At 44.7% G+C, this 17704-nt stretch overlaps 1 protein-coding gene across 3 annotated transcripts in view; it reads left to right on the top strand.

Annotated features, from left to right (window-relative positions):
* LOC132826993 (V-type proton ATPase 116 kDa subunit a 2-like) overlaps positions 1-17704 on the top strand; it is a 90080-nt gene that overhangs the window by 3574 nt on the left and 68802 nt on the right. For 2 of the 3 annotated variants that reach the window (XM_060843307.1, XM_060843306.1), the window contains exons 2-3: positions 12421-12499; positions 16741-16838. In XM_060843307.1, coding sequence (XP_060699290.1) covers positions 12421-12499; positions 16741-16838 — 177 coding nt within the window. Of the gene's footprint in view, positions 1-5313; positions 5344-12420; positions 12500-16740; positions 16839-17704 lie in introns of those variants that run through there. The other variant, XM_060843308.1, reaches the window with a different exon arrangement.

The following is a 17704-nucleotide window of genomic DNA, read 5'->3' as shown; positions in this document are numbered from 1 at the left end:
AATTATAGGTTAGGATTGTTTTCTTTAGAAAAAAAGGATATTGAGGGAGGACCTGATTGAGGTTTACAAAATCGTGAAGGGTATAGACAAGGTAGATAGAGGTGAACTTTTTCCCAGGGTGAAGGATTCCATAATGAAGTCATGCTTTCAAGGTGAGTGATGAAAGGTTTAAGGGAGATACATGCGGCAAGTATTTCACACAGAGGGTGGTAAGTGCCTGGAACACGTTGCCAGTAGAGTTAGGCGCAGTAAATTCATTTAAGATCTGATTTAGAGATGCAGATACGTCTGGACAGATGCATGAATTGGTGGGGAGCAAAGGGATACAGATGCTTAGGAATTGGGCGGCACGTTTAGACAGGGGATTTCGATCGCCTCAGGCTTGGAGGGCTGAAGCGCCTGTTTCTGGGCTGTACATTTTCTTTGTTCTTTGTAGTTTGAACTACAATTGTGCTTAGAATTGTTACAATGATACAACAACAGTTGTTGTATCTTCAAAAGTAACTTGCCATATCTTGGTTAGACTTCAATATTTCTCATTTTTTAAAATCTTAGACAGTCACTCCCACTTGAAACAAACAAAAGCTGAAATTGCTGGGGAAAATCAGCAGGTGACGAGCGGTGTCCCGCAGGGTTCAGTGTTGGAGCCGCAGCTATTCGCATTATATATTAATGATTTGATGAGGGGACTGGGGGCATTCTTGCGAAGTTTGCCGATGATACGAAGTTAGGTGGGCAGGCAGGTAGTACTGAGGAAGTGGGGAGGCTGCAGAAGGATCTAGACAGTTTGGGAGAGTGGTCCAGGAAATGGCTGATGGAATTCAACGTGAGCAAGCACTTTGGCAAAAAGAATAAAAGCATAGACTACTTTCTAAATGGTGAGAAAATTAGTAAAGCCAGAGTACAAAGGGATCTGGGAGTGCTAGTCGAGGATTCTCTAAAGGTAAACATGCAGGTTGAGTCCGTGATTAAGAAAGCGAATGCAATGTTGTCACTTATCTCAAGAGGGTTGGAATATAAAAGCAGAGATGCGCTACTGAGACTTTATAAAGCTCTGGTTAGGCCCCATTTGGAGTACTGTGTCCAGTTTTGGTCCCCACACCTCAGGAAGGACGTACTGGCACTGGAACGTGTCCAGCGGAGATTCACACGGATGATCCCTGGAATGGCAGGTCTAACATGAGGAATGGCTGAGGATCCTGGGATTGTATTCATTGGAGTTTAGAAGATTAAGGGGAGACTTAATAGAGACGTACAAGATAATACATGGCTTGGAAAGGGTGGACGCTAGGAAATTGTTTCCATTAGGCGAGGAGACTAGGACCCGTGGACACAGCCTTAGAATTAGAGGGGGTCAATTCAGAACAGAAATGCGGAGACATTTCTTCAGCTAGAGGGTGGTGGGCCTGTGGAATTCATTGCCACGGAGTGCAGTGGAGGCTGGGACGCTAAATGTCTTCAAGGCAGAGATTGATAGATTCTTGTTGTCTCTAGGAATTAAGGGCTACGGGGAGAACGCTGGTAAGTGGAGTTGAAATGCCCATCAGCCATGATTGAATGGCGGAGTGGACTCGATGGGCCGAATGGCCTTACTTCCACTCCTATGTCTTATGGTCTGGTAGAATCCATGGAGAGAAAACAGATTTAATGTTTCGAGTGATCTGCAATGTTGACTCCATTTTGTTTTCTTCACAGATGTTGTCAGATGTGCTGAGTTTCTCTGGCAATTTCTGTGTTTGTTTGTTTGGGTCTTCAGCATCTACAGTTCTGTTTCACTCCTCCTTGAAAATTAATATTTAAGGATTTTGTGCAGATTTGAATTTCTGAACACAGGAGTGACTTCATTTTCCTTTATTAAGTTGCTAGACATTAACACAGCATTGTGGAAGTGCAAACTCTAATTTCAGAATGTGATGTTGTTGAGGGTAATGTGAGAGAGGCTGAATTGTGTAGTTATTCAATCACTGTGACCGTCTGGGAGAAAACTTCGCACCAACTATTGCATTTTCTTTTCTCTTTCATGAGATGAAGATTGCTGGCAAAAACAATGTTTGGTGCCCATTTCTATTGTCCTTGAGCTGAGTATCCATTTGAGGAAAGTGAGGTCTGCAGATGCTGGAGATCAGAGCTGAAAATGTGTTGCTGGAAAAGCGCAGCAAGTCAGGCAGCATCCAAGGAGCAGGAGAATCGATGTTTCGGGCATAAGCCCTTCTTCCTGAAGAAGCAGCACGGTGGCACAGTGGTTAGCACTGCTGCCTCACAGCGCCTGAGACCCGGGTTCAATTCCCGACTCAGGCGACTGACTGTGTGGAGTTTGCACGTTCTCCCCGTGTCTGCGTGGGTTTCCTCCGGGTGCTCCGGTTTCCTCCCACAATCCAAAGATGTACGGGTCAGGTGAATTGGCCATGCTAAATTGCCCGTAGTGTTAGGTAAGGGATAAATGTAGGGGTATGGGTGGGTTGCGCTTCGGCGGGTCGGTGTGGACTTGTTGGGCTGAAGGGCCTGTTTCCACACTGTAAGTAATCTAATCTAATCAAGTGCGTTTTAATAAGAATCATGGTTACTAATACTCAGGCTAGCTCTCAATTTATTTTGCATGAATTTAATTTAATGGTGGGATTTGAACCCATGTCCCCACAGTATTAACCTGTCCCTCTTGATTCCTAGTTCAGTGACATTACCATTGTGCCATCATCTTCCCATGATTACTGACTTTTTAAAGAAACAGTTTGAACTAATTCTTCTATTTTCTGTGAAGTTGAACTGTCAGCGGTACATCAAACTGTCAATCTTGCTGCTGTTCCAATTGCAGCTGCAATTCATGTGACTGGGTGGTAAGCCCCTCTCCCACCTTCAGAAAAAATGGAACTTTATAGGAAAGATTTTAAGTGTTCTAATTTAAAAAAAAAGTTGGGTTATTTTGTGGTGCTGGACTTTCATCAGGTGTGTGCTTTCTGCTGAGTCAAAGTACAGAATCTTTGCTGCTGTGCTGTCACATGCCCATTTTCCACATCATTGATCTTTGAATGAGACAATCAGGGTGAGTTTTGCACTGTAATTTAACAAGCTGTATGAACGAGGTAGAGAGTTAGAGTGTAACACGGCACATCAGAGAGAGCTCTTCAGCCTGTTCGGGCTGATCCCAGGCTGAAGTCAGTCATGCAGGGAACCATTATAGTTTCACAGCTGATCCTCACAGTTATTAAATCTTTGTGGGAACAGAGTCTAATGAGAAATGATTTGGAGCCAAATCCAATAAGCATTTATGTGCCAAATGCCACGTATGTTTTATAGATCATTGTGGAGATATCTCAGTGCCATCTGGAAAAGCTGCTAATTTTGTGACACTGCAGAGCAAAACTGACCGCGGTTTCCCTTCCCACATGGTTAATGATGCCCTCCAGTGCATCTCGTCCACATCCCACACCTCTGCCCTCAGACCCCACCCCTCCAACCATAACAAGGACAGAACGCCCCTGGTGCTCACCTTCCACTCTACCAACCTTTGCATAAACCAAATCATCCGCCAACATTTCCGCAACCTCCAAACTGACCCCCCCACCAGGGATATATTTCCCTCCCCACCCTTTTCCGCCTTCTGCAAAGACTGTTCCCTCCGTGACTACCTGGTCAGGTCCACGCCCCCCCTACAACCCGTCCTGGCACCTTCCCCTGCCACCGCAGGAATTACAAAACCTGTGCCCACACCTCCTCCCTCACATCCATCCAAGGCCCTAAAGGAGCCTTCCACGTCCATCAAAGTTTTACCTGCACATCCACTGATATCATTTATTGTGTCCGTTGCTCCCGATGCGGTCTCCTCTACATTGGGGAGACTGGACGCCTCCTATCAGAGTGCTTTAGGGAACATCTCTGGGACACCCAGACCAACCAACCACACCACCCAGTGGCCCAACATTTCAATTCCCCCTCCCACTCTGCAGAGGACATGGAGGTCCTGGGCCTCCTTCACTGCCGCTCCCTCACCACTTGAAGCCTGGAGGAAGAATGCCTCACCTTCCGCCTCTGAACACTTCAACCCCAGGGCATCAATGTGGACTTCAACAGTTTCCTCATTTCCCCTTCCCCCACCTCACCCTAGTTCCAAACTTCCAGCTTAGCATTGTCCCCATACTTGTCCTACCTGCCTATTTTCTTTTCCACCTGTCCACTCCACCCTCCTCCCTGACCTATCACCTTCATCCCCATCCCCACTCACCCATTGTGCTCTATGCTACTTTCTGCCCATCCTCCTCTCACTTATCTCTCCACCCTTCAGGCACTCTGCCTGTATTCCTGATGAAGGGCTTTTGCCCGAAATGTCGATTTTCTGGCTCCTCGGATGCTGCCTGAACTGCTGTGCTTTTCCAGCACCACTAATCCAGAATCTAGTTTCTAGCATCTGCAGTCACTGTTTTTACCTGGGTTGAGTAAATATCCAGTCTCCAAACATGGTTCGAGTGAGAGTATTTAATGTGTAGGAATATATATAGATCTGAGCACATGCAAATTCACTATCATTTGTGTTGAGTAGATTCAGGAGGTAAATATTGGAGCAACTGCATCAGACAGATCAATGGAGTGGACAGAACTTGAGAACACAGGTGTTTGTCGCCTGTTATTGTTTGTCATAATCGTGCCTGTTTTGCAGCACATGTTTACTTTGAGCGAGAGAAATGACCTTCTGTACAGCAGAGAGTGAAAGGTGCTGACCCTCTTCCCTGAGGTAGATAACAGCATTCTCTCTAACACCCACACCTTGTGAAAACCAAAAGAACTGCAAATTTTGTAAATCAGAAACGAAAACAGAAATGGCTGGCAAAGCTCAGCAGGTCTGGCAGCATCCGTGGTGAGAAAGCAGAGTACATATCAGTTCTGACGAAGGGTTGCTTGACTTGAAATGTTAACTCTGATTTCTCTCCACAGATGCTGCCAGACCTGCTGAGCTTTTCCAGTCATTTCTGTTTTTGTCCCACGTCTTGTAACAATACATAACAGAAAAAGAATGATTGCATATCTCTGTAGCACATTTCATGATGAGGACAAGTAATGCTGAGATAATATTTACAGCAATCTTCAGCTAGAAGTGGCAAGTGGATGATCCATCTTGGTCTCCTCCAGGCCCTCAGCATCACAGATACCAGCCTTCAGTCAATTTGATTCACTCACCATGATATCAAGAAACTGCTGAAGGCACTGGATACTGCAAAAACTGTGGGTCCTGACAACATTCTGGCAACAGGATTGAAGATTTATGCTCCAGAGCTTGCCACTCCCCTAACCAAGCTGTTCTAATACAGTTACAACACTGGCACCTACCTGACCATGTGGAAAATTGCCCAGGTATGTCCTGTACTTAAAAAGCAGGGCAAATCTAATTCAGTCAATTACCGTCCCATCAGTCTACTCTCGATCATCAGTAATGTGATGGAAGTTGTCATTGACAGTGCTATCAAGCAGCACCTGCTCAGCAATAATCTGCTCAGTGACGCCCAGTTTGGATTCTGCCCCGGGTCATCAGCTCCTGACCTCATTACAGCCTCTGTTCAATATGGAAAAAGAGTTGAATTCCAGAAGTGAAGTGAAGTGAAGTGAGAGCCTTTGACCTTAAGGCAAATTCGACCGAGTGTGGCATCAAGGAGCCCTAGAAAAACTGGAATCAATAAGTAGCGGGGCAAACTCTCCATTGTTTGGAGTCATACCTGACACATGGGAAGATGGTTGTGGGTCTGGTTGTTGGAGGTCAATTATCTCAGCTCTAGGACATCTCTGCAGGAGTTCATCAGAGTATTCTCCTAGGTTCCCTCCATGAAAAGATCAGAAAAATGTTCAGTACCATTCGTGATGACTCAGACACTGAAGCAGTCCATATCCAAATATCCAGACTCTTCAATCCAACCCATCCATGTCAACCAGATATCCTACATTAATCTAGTTCCATTGGCCAGCATTTGATCCATATCCCTCTAAACCCTTCCTATTCATATTCCTATCTAGATGCCTTTGGTGTAATTGTGTAAATGTTGTAATTGTACCAGCCTCCACCACTTCCTGTAACATAGGGTTAAGGTGAGGGGAGGAAAGATTTAGAAAGGGAGCCAAGGGGCAACCTTTTCACACAGAGGGTGAAAATTCCATACACTATCACCCTCTGTGTGAAAAAGTTGCTCTTCGGTCCCTTTTTAAATCTTTCCACCTCTCACCTTAAACCTGTGTCCTATAGTTTTGTACTCCCCTACCATGGGGAAAAGACCTTGTCTATTCACCCTATCTATGCTCCTCATGATTTTACAAACCTCTATAAGCTCACCCCTCAGCCTCCGACAGTCCAGGGAAAATAGTCCCAGCCTGTTCAGCCTCTCCCTGTAGCTCAAATCCTCCAACCCTGGCAACATCCTTGTAAATCTTTTCTGAACCCTTTCAAGTTTCACAACACCCTTCCTGTAGCAGGGAGACCAGAATTGCACGCAATTTTCCAACAGTGGCCTAACCAATGTCCTGTACAGACGCAACACACATCCCCAACTCTTGAACTCAAACACCTTCTCCACTACTCTAAATTTGGACAATATTTTGGGCCGAAAAGTGGCAAATACCATTCGGGACACATGCTGAAAACAACAAATGCTGGCGATCACAGCAGGTCAGACAGCATCTGTGGAGAGAAAACAAGTCAACAAGTCTAGATGACTCTTCATCAGAAGTGAAGTCTCATTCCTAATGAAGGGCTTTTGCCCGAAACTTTGACTTACCTGCTCCTTGGATGCTGCCTGACCTGCTGTGCTTTTCCAGAGCCACTCTAATGTAGAATTAGAAGTGAAGTGTGGAGGAGACAGCATTTATGCTATAGTATGTGAGCGGGTGGATGGGAATAGTGGTGGAGGAAATATGTTGATAGTTCAGATTAAGTGATCAGAATGTGAGAATGGCAGAACAATGGTGTGTCTCCTGCCAGACATCTGGGATGGGGATGGGGGAGGACATGATAACAAGCTAAAAGAAATGGAAGAAATGTTCACAATATGAAGGTGTGAATTCAGTAATGAGTCCAGAAATCTGTAAAGTGCTTAGTCTGAAGATGTTCCTCCTGTTTGTGTTGTGATTCGGTGGAACACTGCGGCATGCAGAGGACAGAGACATGGGCGTGCGGGCAGGAAGCTGTGATAAAATGACCGGCTCCAGGAAGGTCAGGGTCCTGCTTGCGCTCAGACTGGTGGTGTTCTGTAAAGCAGTCACTCAGTCTGCATTTGGTTTCCCCAATGTAGGGTAGGCCACATCGGGTGCAGCGAATACAATACACAAAATTGGAGGAGGTACAGATGAAATTCTGCTTCACCTGGAAAGAATGTTACGGCCCAAGGCTGGTTAGCAGGGAGTAAGTGAAGGGGCAGGTGTTGAACCTTTTGCGGTTACGTGGGAAGGTGATGAGGAAAGAAGGGGTGGTGTTGGTGGTCAAGGAATGGACTAGGGTGTCCCAGAGGGAATGATTCCTGTGAAACACAGATGGGGGAGTGAGGAGAAGATGTGTTTGGTGGTGACGCTCTGCTGGAATTGTCTGAAATTGTGGAGAATGATCCTTTGAATGCGGAGGCTGCTAGAATGAAAAGTGAGGACAGTGGGTACCCGATCACGCTGTTGTGAGTGATGAGAAGGGGCAAGGGCAGCAGCACAAATAATAGGTCAGGTGTTGTTGAGGACCCTGTCAACCACAGTGAGGGGTGGTAAACCATGGTTATCGAAGAAGCAAGCCATGGCAGCAGCGCTGTTTTGGAAGGTAGCACCATCTGAACAGTTGTGATGTAGGCAAAGGTACTGGAAGAATGGGATGGATTCCTTGCAGGATGTGGGGTGTGACGATCTCTAATGAAGGTAGCAGTGGGAGTCAGTGGCTTTGTAGTGGATTGCAGTGGATTCCCCAGTTTATTCCTCAAAATGGAGGCAGAATGTTCAAGGGAAGGTATCAGGAATGGACAGTGTGATAGTTATAGAGGAGTGGAAATTGGAGGCAAAATGAACAAATCTTTCAAGGTTCTGGCTGGACCATGAGGCAGCACTGAAGCAGTTGTTAATGTTCTGAGAAAACGAGTTGAGAGAGGAGGCCCATATAGGACTGGAACAAGGATTGTTCCACACACCCCATAAAGAGGCAGGCGTAGTTGGGACCCATGCAGGTGCCCATAGTCTTTGACTTGGCAGAAGTGAGATGATGGATTAAAGGAGTAATTGTTCAATGAGAGAACAAGTTCAGGATTAGTGGTGCTGAAAAGCACAGCAGTTCAGGCAGCATCCAAGGAGCAGTAAAATTGACGTTTTGGGCAAAAGCCCTGCGCAGGTACCAATATCATTTATTGTATCCGTTGCTCCCGATGTGGTCTCCTCTACATTGGGGAGACTGGACGCCTCCTAGCAGAGCACTCTAGGGAACATCTCTGGGACATCTGCACCAATCAACTACACCGCCCTGTGGCCCAACATTTCAACTTCCCCTCCCACTGCTGAGGACGTGGAGGTCCTAGGTCTCCTTCACCGCCTCTCTCTCAGCTCAGCACTGACCCCATGACTTGTCCTACCTGCCTATCTTCCTTTCCACCTATCCACTCCACCCTCCTCTCTTATCTATCACCTTCATCCCACCCTGATTCACCCATTGTACTCTTTGCTTTCTTCCCCCACCCTCCTCCCTGACCTATCACCCTTCATCCTCACCCCCACTCACCTATTGTACTCTGTTACTTTCTCCTCACCCCCACCCTCATCTCATTTATCTCTCCACCCTTCAGGCACTCTGCCTGTATTCCTGATGAAGGGCTTTTGCCCCAAACGTCTATTTTCCTGCTCCTCGGATGCTGCCTGAACTGCTGTGCTTTTCCAGCACCACTAATCCAGAATCTGGTTTCCAGCATTTGCAGTCATTGTTTTTACCTAGACAACAAGTGGAGGTGAATGGCGGTGGATGGGGATTGTTGAGGGCTCTGGTCGAGGAAGAAGCCGAAAGCTGTCAGACCATCCTGTTGGGGAATGGAGGTATATCCAGGGTGAACAAGAAGCAGTTAGGGCCAGGGAAGTGGAAACTCCACTGCCCCTTGACATTCTGTGGCATAACCATCTCTGAAATCCTATTGTCACCATCCTGGGGGGGGGATTACCATTGACAAAACTCAACTGAACACCATATATAAATACCGTGTCTACAAGAGCAGGTCAGAAGGGAGGAATACTGCAGTGAGTAAGTCACCTCCTAACTCCCCAAAGCCCATGCACAAGTCTGGAGTGTGATGGGATACTCCTTACTTACCTGGATGAGTGTAACTCCAACAACATTCAAAGCTTGATACCATCCAGGACAAAGTAACCTGCTTGACTGGCACCACATTCATGAGCATCTACTCCCTACACCACTACAGTCGCAGCACTGTACACCATCTACAAGATGCCCTGCTGAAATTCACCAGAACTCCTCAGACAGCACCTTCCAAATCCATGACCACTTCCATCTAGAAGGACAAGGGGCAGCAGATACATAGGAACACCACCCCCTTCAAGTTTCCCTCCAAGCCACTTGCCTTCCTGACGTGGAAATATGTTGCTATTCCCTTCGATTAGATTACTTAGTGTGGAAACAGGCCCTTCGTCCCAAAAAGTCCACACCGACCCACCGAGGTGCACCCACCCAGACCCCTACATTTACCCCTGCACCTAACACTACGGGCAATTTAGCATGGCCAATTCACTTAACCTGCACATTTTTGGATTCTGGGAGGAAATCAGAGTTTTTAGATGAACCTTGTAAAGGTTTATTTCAGTGGAGTTGACAGTTTGAGGGGATAATTGTAGAACTTTTTCTGTCTGCTGGGAGATGAGGTGGAGTAAGATCATGCTGGAAAGAACTGAATATGAGTTTAACTAATTGAGGGCTCATTTCTCTTTTTGTGTATTCCTGTTTTGTGTCTAAACATTGAGGTTGCTTTGTGAGTGAGCAGAGCATTCTCTATTTTAACAATATGGGACACTGGGAGGTGGTTTTCTCTGACACTGTCTCCTGGTAAGGGATTGACCCTTCAAGGACCAAGACAAAGAGAAACTACTTCATATGGAGGGAGTGAATCTTTAGAATTCTCTGCCTCCACAGGACTGTGAAGTCACCATCATTGACTTTATTTAAAGAGAGACAGATTTTTGGGCCTTAGAGAGCAGGTTGGAAACTAGAGTTGGAGTCTAATATCAGTGAGAAGGCTTTTGAAGTCTGCAACATGCTTCAATGGACTGAATGGTCTAAGCCTATTCCAGACCCTGTGGCCTTATAACAATTACGCTCACACTTGCTCTTGCTCTTGCTCTAATGTGTGTGCTCTCGCATGCTCTCTGTCTTTGTCTGTCTGTCTGTCTCTATCTGAAATCCCTAAAAATCCTCTTTCATCCTTACGTATGGTATTCATTTCATAAGTTGTGGAAATGAGACCACCAAGAAATTCAAAATATTTAATTTGGTGCCCATACTTGAGAATGTACTGGTTTAATTGAGTATTTCCTAATCAGTCTCTGGTCGTGAACACTGGGATGGTCACAGAGCCAGGTAAGTTAATTCTGTGTCCTCCTCAGTAATCACAACCCACCGCTGTTCAATATCCTCTCATCACTGCCTCATGTAGTTTAAAAATGGAAATCCCACTCCAGAGCCTTGAGCACAAGATCAAAACAGACATTCTACTGCACTACTGTGGGAGCGCTGCACGGCTGGAGGGTCAGCGCTGTGGGAGCGCTGCACGGCTGGAGGGTCAGCGCTGTGGGAGCGCTGCACGGCTGGAGGGTCAGCGCTGTGGGAGCGCTGCACGGCTGGAGGGTCAGCGCTGTGGGTGCGCCTGAACATGACTGTCTTGCTCAACTGTTTCAGTGGGCAATTAATAATCAGCCACATTGCTAAAGGTCTGGAGTCACGTGTAGGCCAGACTGGGTAAGGACTTTAGTGAACAGATGGAGTTTTGAAGATACTCTCTGATAGTTTGATGGTCAGCATTACCAAGTCTAGAGTCTGTGTGCCCAGCACACTTGCATGTGCCCCTGGATGGCTAGTCCAATGATCTGATCTCTACACCCACACCTCTCCTGCTGTATGATGAGAACACTTGGATCCCTTGTCTAAGTTTCTCAAGGAGTTAACAATTGTCATTCTGAGCATCAGGAGTCTTGACTGTGAGCACCAGATGTTGGTCTTGAACATGATCGATCTGCTTCTGACCCAGAGCTTAGGGCTGTTGTGATGCAGTGATAGTGTCCTTACCTTTTGGGTCAAATGGCCCTGGACCAAATCCCACCTGCTGTAGAAGTGTGTCATAATTGGTCTGACCAAGTTGATTAAAAATATCTACAATCCTGAGGTACAGGATCCAACAGCTAATTTATTCCATTGAATTGGATCATTTTCTTTTGAATTTTCATACCCATTACCAAGTGAATTCCCTACCTCTGTCCCCTACAGCTTGGATCTTGTTGTTATATTGACACCTACTGATGATGAAGATACACTTCAATGGAGAAATCAAGTCTTCTTGTTGAAGACATTTTCTCATTTCATAGAGAAAATAATGTACTTACAGGAATTCAAAGTGACACTGTACAATTTATAGCAATATTTTGTCATTCCGTCCATTCTTATATTGATTTGGGATGCAAATAAAAGGGAAAACAATTAAAAATGATCATAAAATCACAATGTTCCAGTATTGAACCAGGCCATTTGGTCCGTTAGACTGTGTTGTTGGTTTCTTCACCCCTATCTCATCCATATCCTTTTAATGTTCGACCAAGTTTAATTTCACTCCATTTGGCCCATTTAGTCTGCTCCTCCAATCCAGCATGGATTATATGTTTCTTAACTCCATTCTCCTGCCTTCTCCCTATAACCCTTGATCCCCATGCTAAATGATAGCCTACATATCTGTCTTAAATACACTCAATGACTTGGCCTCAAGTCCTCCATCAGGCACAGCTGAGCTTGCAGCTGATTTGGACCAAAGCTGTGTTCTCTCTACTTTCTTTGGCCACTGTCCAATTCCCTGTTTCCAATATGTTAAGAATATATGCATATATTAAGAGAGGCATTTTTGACAGGTTCTAAAACTGGCAGCATCTTCTTCAATGAAATTGAAACATCTTTCCATTTTAACCCAAGGATGTGACTGCCCCCATGCATTGCCATCTCAACCATCCAAGGAGGGATTGTGATGGCTGCTGATTGACGTGCCTGCTGACTGTTTGATAAATACTCACGCTGACTTCTTTAACTTTCAATTCAGCCTTGTCCAAGAAGCCAAGTCATAATGAATAGGTTAATGAAGCAGCAATTTTGTAAGTGATCAAACTTTGAACTGCCGCATTCAGCCTTTATTCTGCTAATGAAACATATTTGTATTTGTTTCTCAGCTCAACCCAAATGTCACAACCTTCCAGCGTAAATTTGTCAGTGAGATGAGGAGGTGTGAAGAGATGGAGAAAACACTAGGTAGGTTGGAAGAGATATTTTACAGATCTTGCTAAATTGAGACCACACACGGAGGCTGTAGCTGTCTGAGTGTAATCTTCTTTCTAATACACAGCGATGCTACTGGCCAACACACCAATAAATTCCAGTGAGTTGGTGACCCACTGGTGATGGGATGTTTGAGAGGCTGGACTAGATCCAGATTTGAGAATCATTAAATGGGTTCCAACCGGTGCTGACTATCAGTGAGGAGCAGGACCCATAAGATATAGGAGCAGAATTGGGCCATTAAGCCTATTGAGTCTGCTCCACCATTCCATCATGGCTGATATGTTTCTCATTCCCATTTTCCTGACTACTATCTGTAATCTTTGATCCCTTTACTAATCAAGAACCTATCTATGTCTGTTTTAAATACACTCAGTAACTCTGCCTCCCAATCGCGCTCTCTCTCTCTCTCTCTCTCTCGGCATTCTGAGTTTCAATCTGATCCCACCTCATCCTTCTAAACTCCATCAAGTACAGTCTCAGAGTCCTCAATTGCTTCTCATATGACAAACCTTCTTCCCAGGATCATTCTTGTCAGCATCCTCTGGACCCCTGTAACACCAGTACATCCTTCTTTTGATATGGGGCCAAAACCGCTCTCATTGTTACAAATGCAGTCCAAACAGAGCCTTCTACACCCTCAACTCTGTACTTGTATACCAGCTCTCTTGAAGTGAATGCAAAGATTGCATTTTACTACTTAACTGCCAACTGCATGTTAACCTTATGAGAATCCTGAACCAGGATTCCCAAGTTCCTTTGTGCTTCATATTTCTGAAACTTCTCCCTTTTGGAGAATAGTCGAGAATGTGTTGCTGGAAAAAACAGCAGGTCAGGCAGCATCCGAGGAGCAGGAGAATTTAAGTTTTGGGCATAAACTTCTCGGATGCTGCCTGACCTGCTGTGCTTTTCCAGCAAGACACTCTCGACTCTGATCTCCAGCATCTGCAGTCCTTACCTTCTCCCCATTTGAAAAATAGTCTACAGCTCTATTCTTCCCACAAAGTGCATTACCTCACACTTTCCCACATTGTGTTCCACTTCTTTCCCCACTCTTCTATCCTGTCCAAGTCCTTCTGCATCCTCCCTGCTTCCACAACACTACCCGTCCATCCACCTATCTTTGTGTCATCTATAAACTTAGCAACAATGTCCTTGGTTCCTTCTTCCAGATCGTTGATGTACAACGTGAATAGTTGTGGTCCCAACGCTGGGCCTCGTGGAACTCCATTACTCACCGGTTGCCATCATGAAAAAGACTTGTTTATCCCTACCCTCTGCCTTGGCCTGTCAGCCAATCCTCTATCCATGCAGCTACCTTGCCTCTAGCAACATGAGGTCTTATATTATTTAGCTGCCTCTTGTGCGGTACCTTGTCAAAGTCGTTCTGAAAATCCACTGGCTCTCCTTTTTCTAACTTGCTCATTACCTCCTCAAAAACTCTAACATATTCATCAGGCATGACCTCCCCTTGACGAAGCAGTGCTGACTCAGCCTTACTTTACAATGCACTTCAAGAATTCTGTGGTCTCACCTTTAATAACGGCTTCTGTCAAATCTTGCCAACGTTTGAGGTTAGGCTAACAAACCTATAGTTTCTAATCTTCTGCCCTTCTTAAAAAGGGGATGTTACATTAGCCATTTTCGAATCCTCTGGGACCCTTCCTGACTCCAGTAATTCCTGAAAGATCATCAATGCCTCTACAATCTCTTTCTGGCCATTCAATGAGATACTGACTAATCTTCATCTTCACTCATAATCCTCAACTTCACTTTTCTGCCTTTTCCCGATAACTTTTGCGTCCCTTGCTGATTACAATTCTGTCCATCTGGTCCGGGTGATTTATCCATCTTCAGATCATTTCAGCTTCCCCAGCACCACCTCAGTGATGGCCACTACACACAACCCCTGTGCCCTGAATCTTTTAAAATTCTAGTATGCTATTGGTTTCTTCGATTATGCAAAACTGATGCGAAGTACCTATTCAGTTCCTCTGCCGTTTCTTTCTTCCCCATCACTACCTCTCCAGCCTCATTTTCCAGCGGTCTAGCATCCACTCTTGTCTCTCTATTATTTTTTAATGATTTGGAGATGCCGGTGTTGGACTGGGGTGTACAGTTAAAAATCCCACAACACCAGGTTATAGTCCCAACAGGTTTAACTGGAAGCACTAGCTTTTAGAATGACGCTCCTTCAGGGGCAACCCCCTGATGAAGGAGCGTTGCTCCGAAAGCTAGTGCTTCCAGTTAAACCTGTTGGACTATAACCTGGGGTTGTGTGATCATTATTTTTTAGATATCTTACAAAAAAATCATCTTTTAGATTATTAGCCAGCTTACTCTCATATTTCATCTTCTGCTCCCTTATTGCTCTTTTTCATTCTCCTCTGCTGATATTTAAAGGTTTCCCACTAATCTTCACAGCATTTTTCTTTGGCTTTTATGTTGTCCCTGACTTCCCTGGTCAGCCATGTTCTCCTCTTCCTTCCCTTAGTATGTTTATGGACAAGAAAAGACTTGCAATAGGGTTATGGTTAGCATTCTGGGCTGGATGATAAGCTGTTGAAAGACTGTCCTTATCACAGGAATTTATTGGTGTCTAACTGAGCTGCATTTCTCTGTATTAGCATGATCAGACCATGCGAGCTAGCTTTGTCAGTGTTTGGCTTCCATTCTGTATGACCATAAGGCAGGAGCAGAAGTAGGCCATTTGGCCCATCATGGCTCCTCCACCATTCAATGAGATCCTGACTCGTCTAATAATCCTCAACCCCACTTACCTGCCATATCTCCATAACTCTTACTGATTGCAATTCTGTCTATCTCAGCCTTCAATATTCTCCAAATCCCTGATTCGATAGCCCCTTTAGTAAAGAATGCAATAGATTCACTTCCTTCTGAGGGAAGAACATATCCATGACTCCTTGAAGGTAGTTAAGGCGGTGAAGAAGGCATATGGGATACTTGCCTTTATTAGCAGGGGCATGAAATACAAGAGTAGTGAGGTTATGCTGGGATTGTACAAAAAGCTGGTTAGGCCATGGCTGGAGTATTGTGTGCAGTTCTGGTCACTACAGGAGGGATGTGATTGCACTGGAGAGCATTCAGAGGAGATTCACTGGGCTATGAGATCTAAGCTATGAAGAAAGATTGTATAGACTGAGGATGTTCACCCTGGAGCAGTGAAGGTTGAGAGGAGAGGTGCACAATATTTTGTGGGATAGAGATGGGCTGGTTTGAAAAGCACTTTTTTCCAGCAGTAGCAGGGTCAATAGCTAGGGGTCACTCATTTTAAGGTACGGGGTAGAAGGATAAAAGGAGAGTTAAGGACCAGTATTTTCAATCAGCTGATGGACAGGGTCTGGAACTGGCTGGTTGAGTCAGAAGCTCTCATCATGTTTAAATAGTGTTTTGATATTCAGTCAAACCACCAGAGCCTCCAGGTCTATGGGCCATGAACTAAACAATGCGGTTATTGTTGGCTGGTGTGCCCAAGTGCCCTGGGATTGGAAACTAGCTTTCTCTTTGATCTGAGCATTTTCATAGTTCGGTTCTTCTTTCTAATTGGATTTAGTTTTTGGTGGAAGACAAACAGGATCTTGGCCGAATTGAATTCTTCATGTTTTTTCACTTAGACACTGCTTTTGAATGAGCTGCAATGTGATTTAGAATTGATTAGTTATGGGCAGAGTTGAGAAAAGAGATTCTAGGAACATTTTCAGTTCCTGTTTAATTTGAACATGTGCTTTTTCTCCTTATCCATGTTGTCATGGTGATAAAGTAAGTAAGATGATTCAACAGCTGCTGCTGTAAAGGCTCTTTTGTTATAAGTTTATGAATTCTTCAGAAAGTCTAATGTTATTACATGCTCTGTGTTCTTGATCAGTACCATATTGCTGACATTAAATTAAACTGGACTAAATGCACAGCACTGCCTATTGCTCGTGAAGACCGTGTATTTATTTGTGCTTGGCCATACCCTTGGGATGGCCACACTCACACTCACACTCACACTCACACTCATTTCACCCTTTCAGAGAGCTGTGTATTTGGCAGTGCAGTCAGCACAGGCCTAGGATAATTTCTGCTTTCTCTATCCCTGACCAAGTGGGATGCAGTACTTCCCTCTGGATTCGAATGGTCTGCTGCGCTCTGGCCCAGCTCCATAAGTTGTGGTCATGTTAGAAGACTAATTATTTCCTCCTTTATTTCAGGCTATTTGCTGCAAGAAATTAAGAAAGCTGATATCTCTCTGATGGACAGTGATGTAAATCCTGTTGCACCTCTGCCGAAGCATGTTTTAAAAATACAAGTAAGTTCTGATTGGATATGGTGCTTTGTGGGTGAACTGCTGACAATGTACTGTTTATTCCATCTCTCACTTTTGTTTGGCAACTCAGTCAAGTCAAGAGGAAACAGAGATGTGGGGCCACTGGTCCATTGGTGTTAGTAAACAGCACCTGGTGCTCACAGTTATGAGACTTCCCTTCTGTAGCCAGCAGCATTGAGGATGGTGGTCAGAATGATGACATTTTATTCTCCTTTTGCAAAATCTTTGCACCATAACAATTCAGTAATTCTGTAGAAAGAGACCATTCAGCCCATTGTGTCATCTTCATTTTTATCAAATGAGCATCATGTCTTGATACCATCCTCCCTTTTTCTCAAACTGTGCATTTGCATTTCCTCTTTAATATCTGAACTGAACCTGCCTTCACCACACTTCCAGGAAGTGTATTCCAAACTCTCTGAATTTGGTATATGCAAATTCATCATGTCTCCCCCCCCTCACTCACTCTTTTTGGAAATCACTTTATATCTGTGTCCTCTCATTTTTGATCCGTGTTATGAATGGGAATGGTTTCTCCCTTTTTACTTTGTCCATGCCTCTCATGATTTTGAAAATTTCCATCAAATTTCCTCTTTTCCTTCTCCTATCCAAAGAAAACAGTCCCAGCCTGTGATTTCTGTTCAGAAACAGCCTCAGCCTCTGATTTCTGTTCAGAATTCTGGTTTCTTGTCCCTGGGGAACTGTTCTTGTAAACATCCTCTCCATTTTGAACATGCATTCATATTCTTCCTATAGTCCAAGACTGTGCACACAATTTCAGCTAAAGTTTAAGTAGTATCTCAATCTGAAAAAGAGTCTATCAGATTTGAGATGTTAACTGAGTTTCT

This window comes from Hemiscyllium ocellatum, chromosome 24, assembly GCF_020745735.1.
Source record: "Hemiscyllium ocellatum isolate sHemOce1 chromosome 24, sHemOce1.pat.X.cur, whole genome shotgun sequence".
Lineage (NCBI taxonomy): Eukaryota > Metazoa > Chordata > Chondrichthyes > Orectolobiformes > Hemiscylliidae > Hemiscyllium > Hemiscyllium ocellatum.
This window is presented reverse-complemented; position numbering and strand designations above follow the sequence as displayed.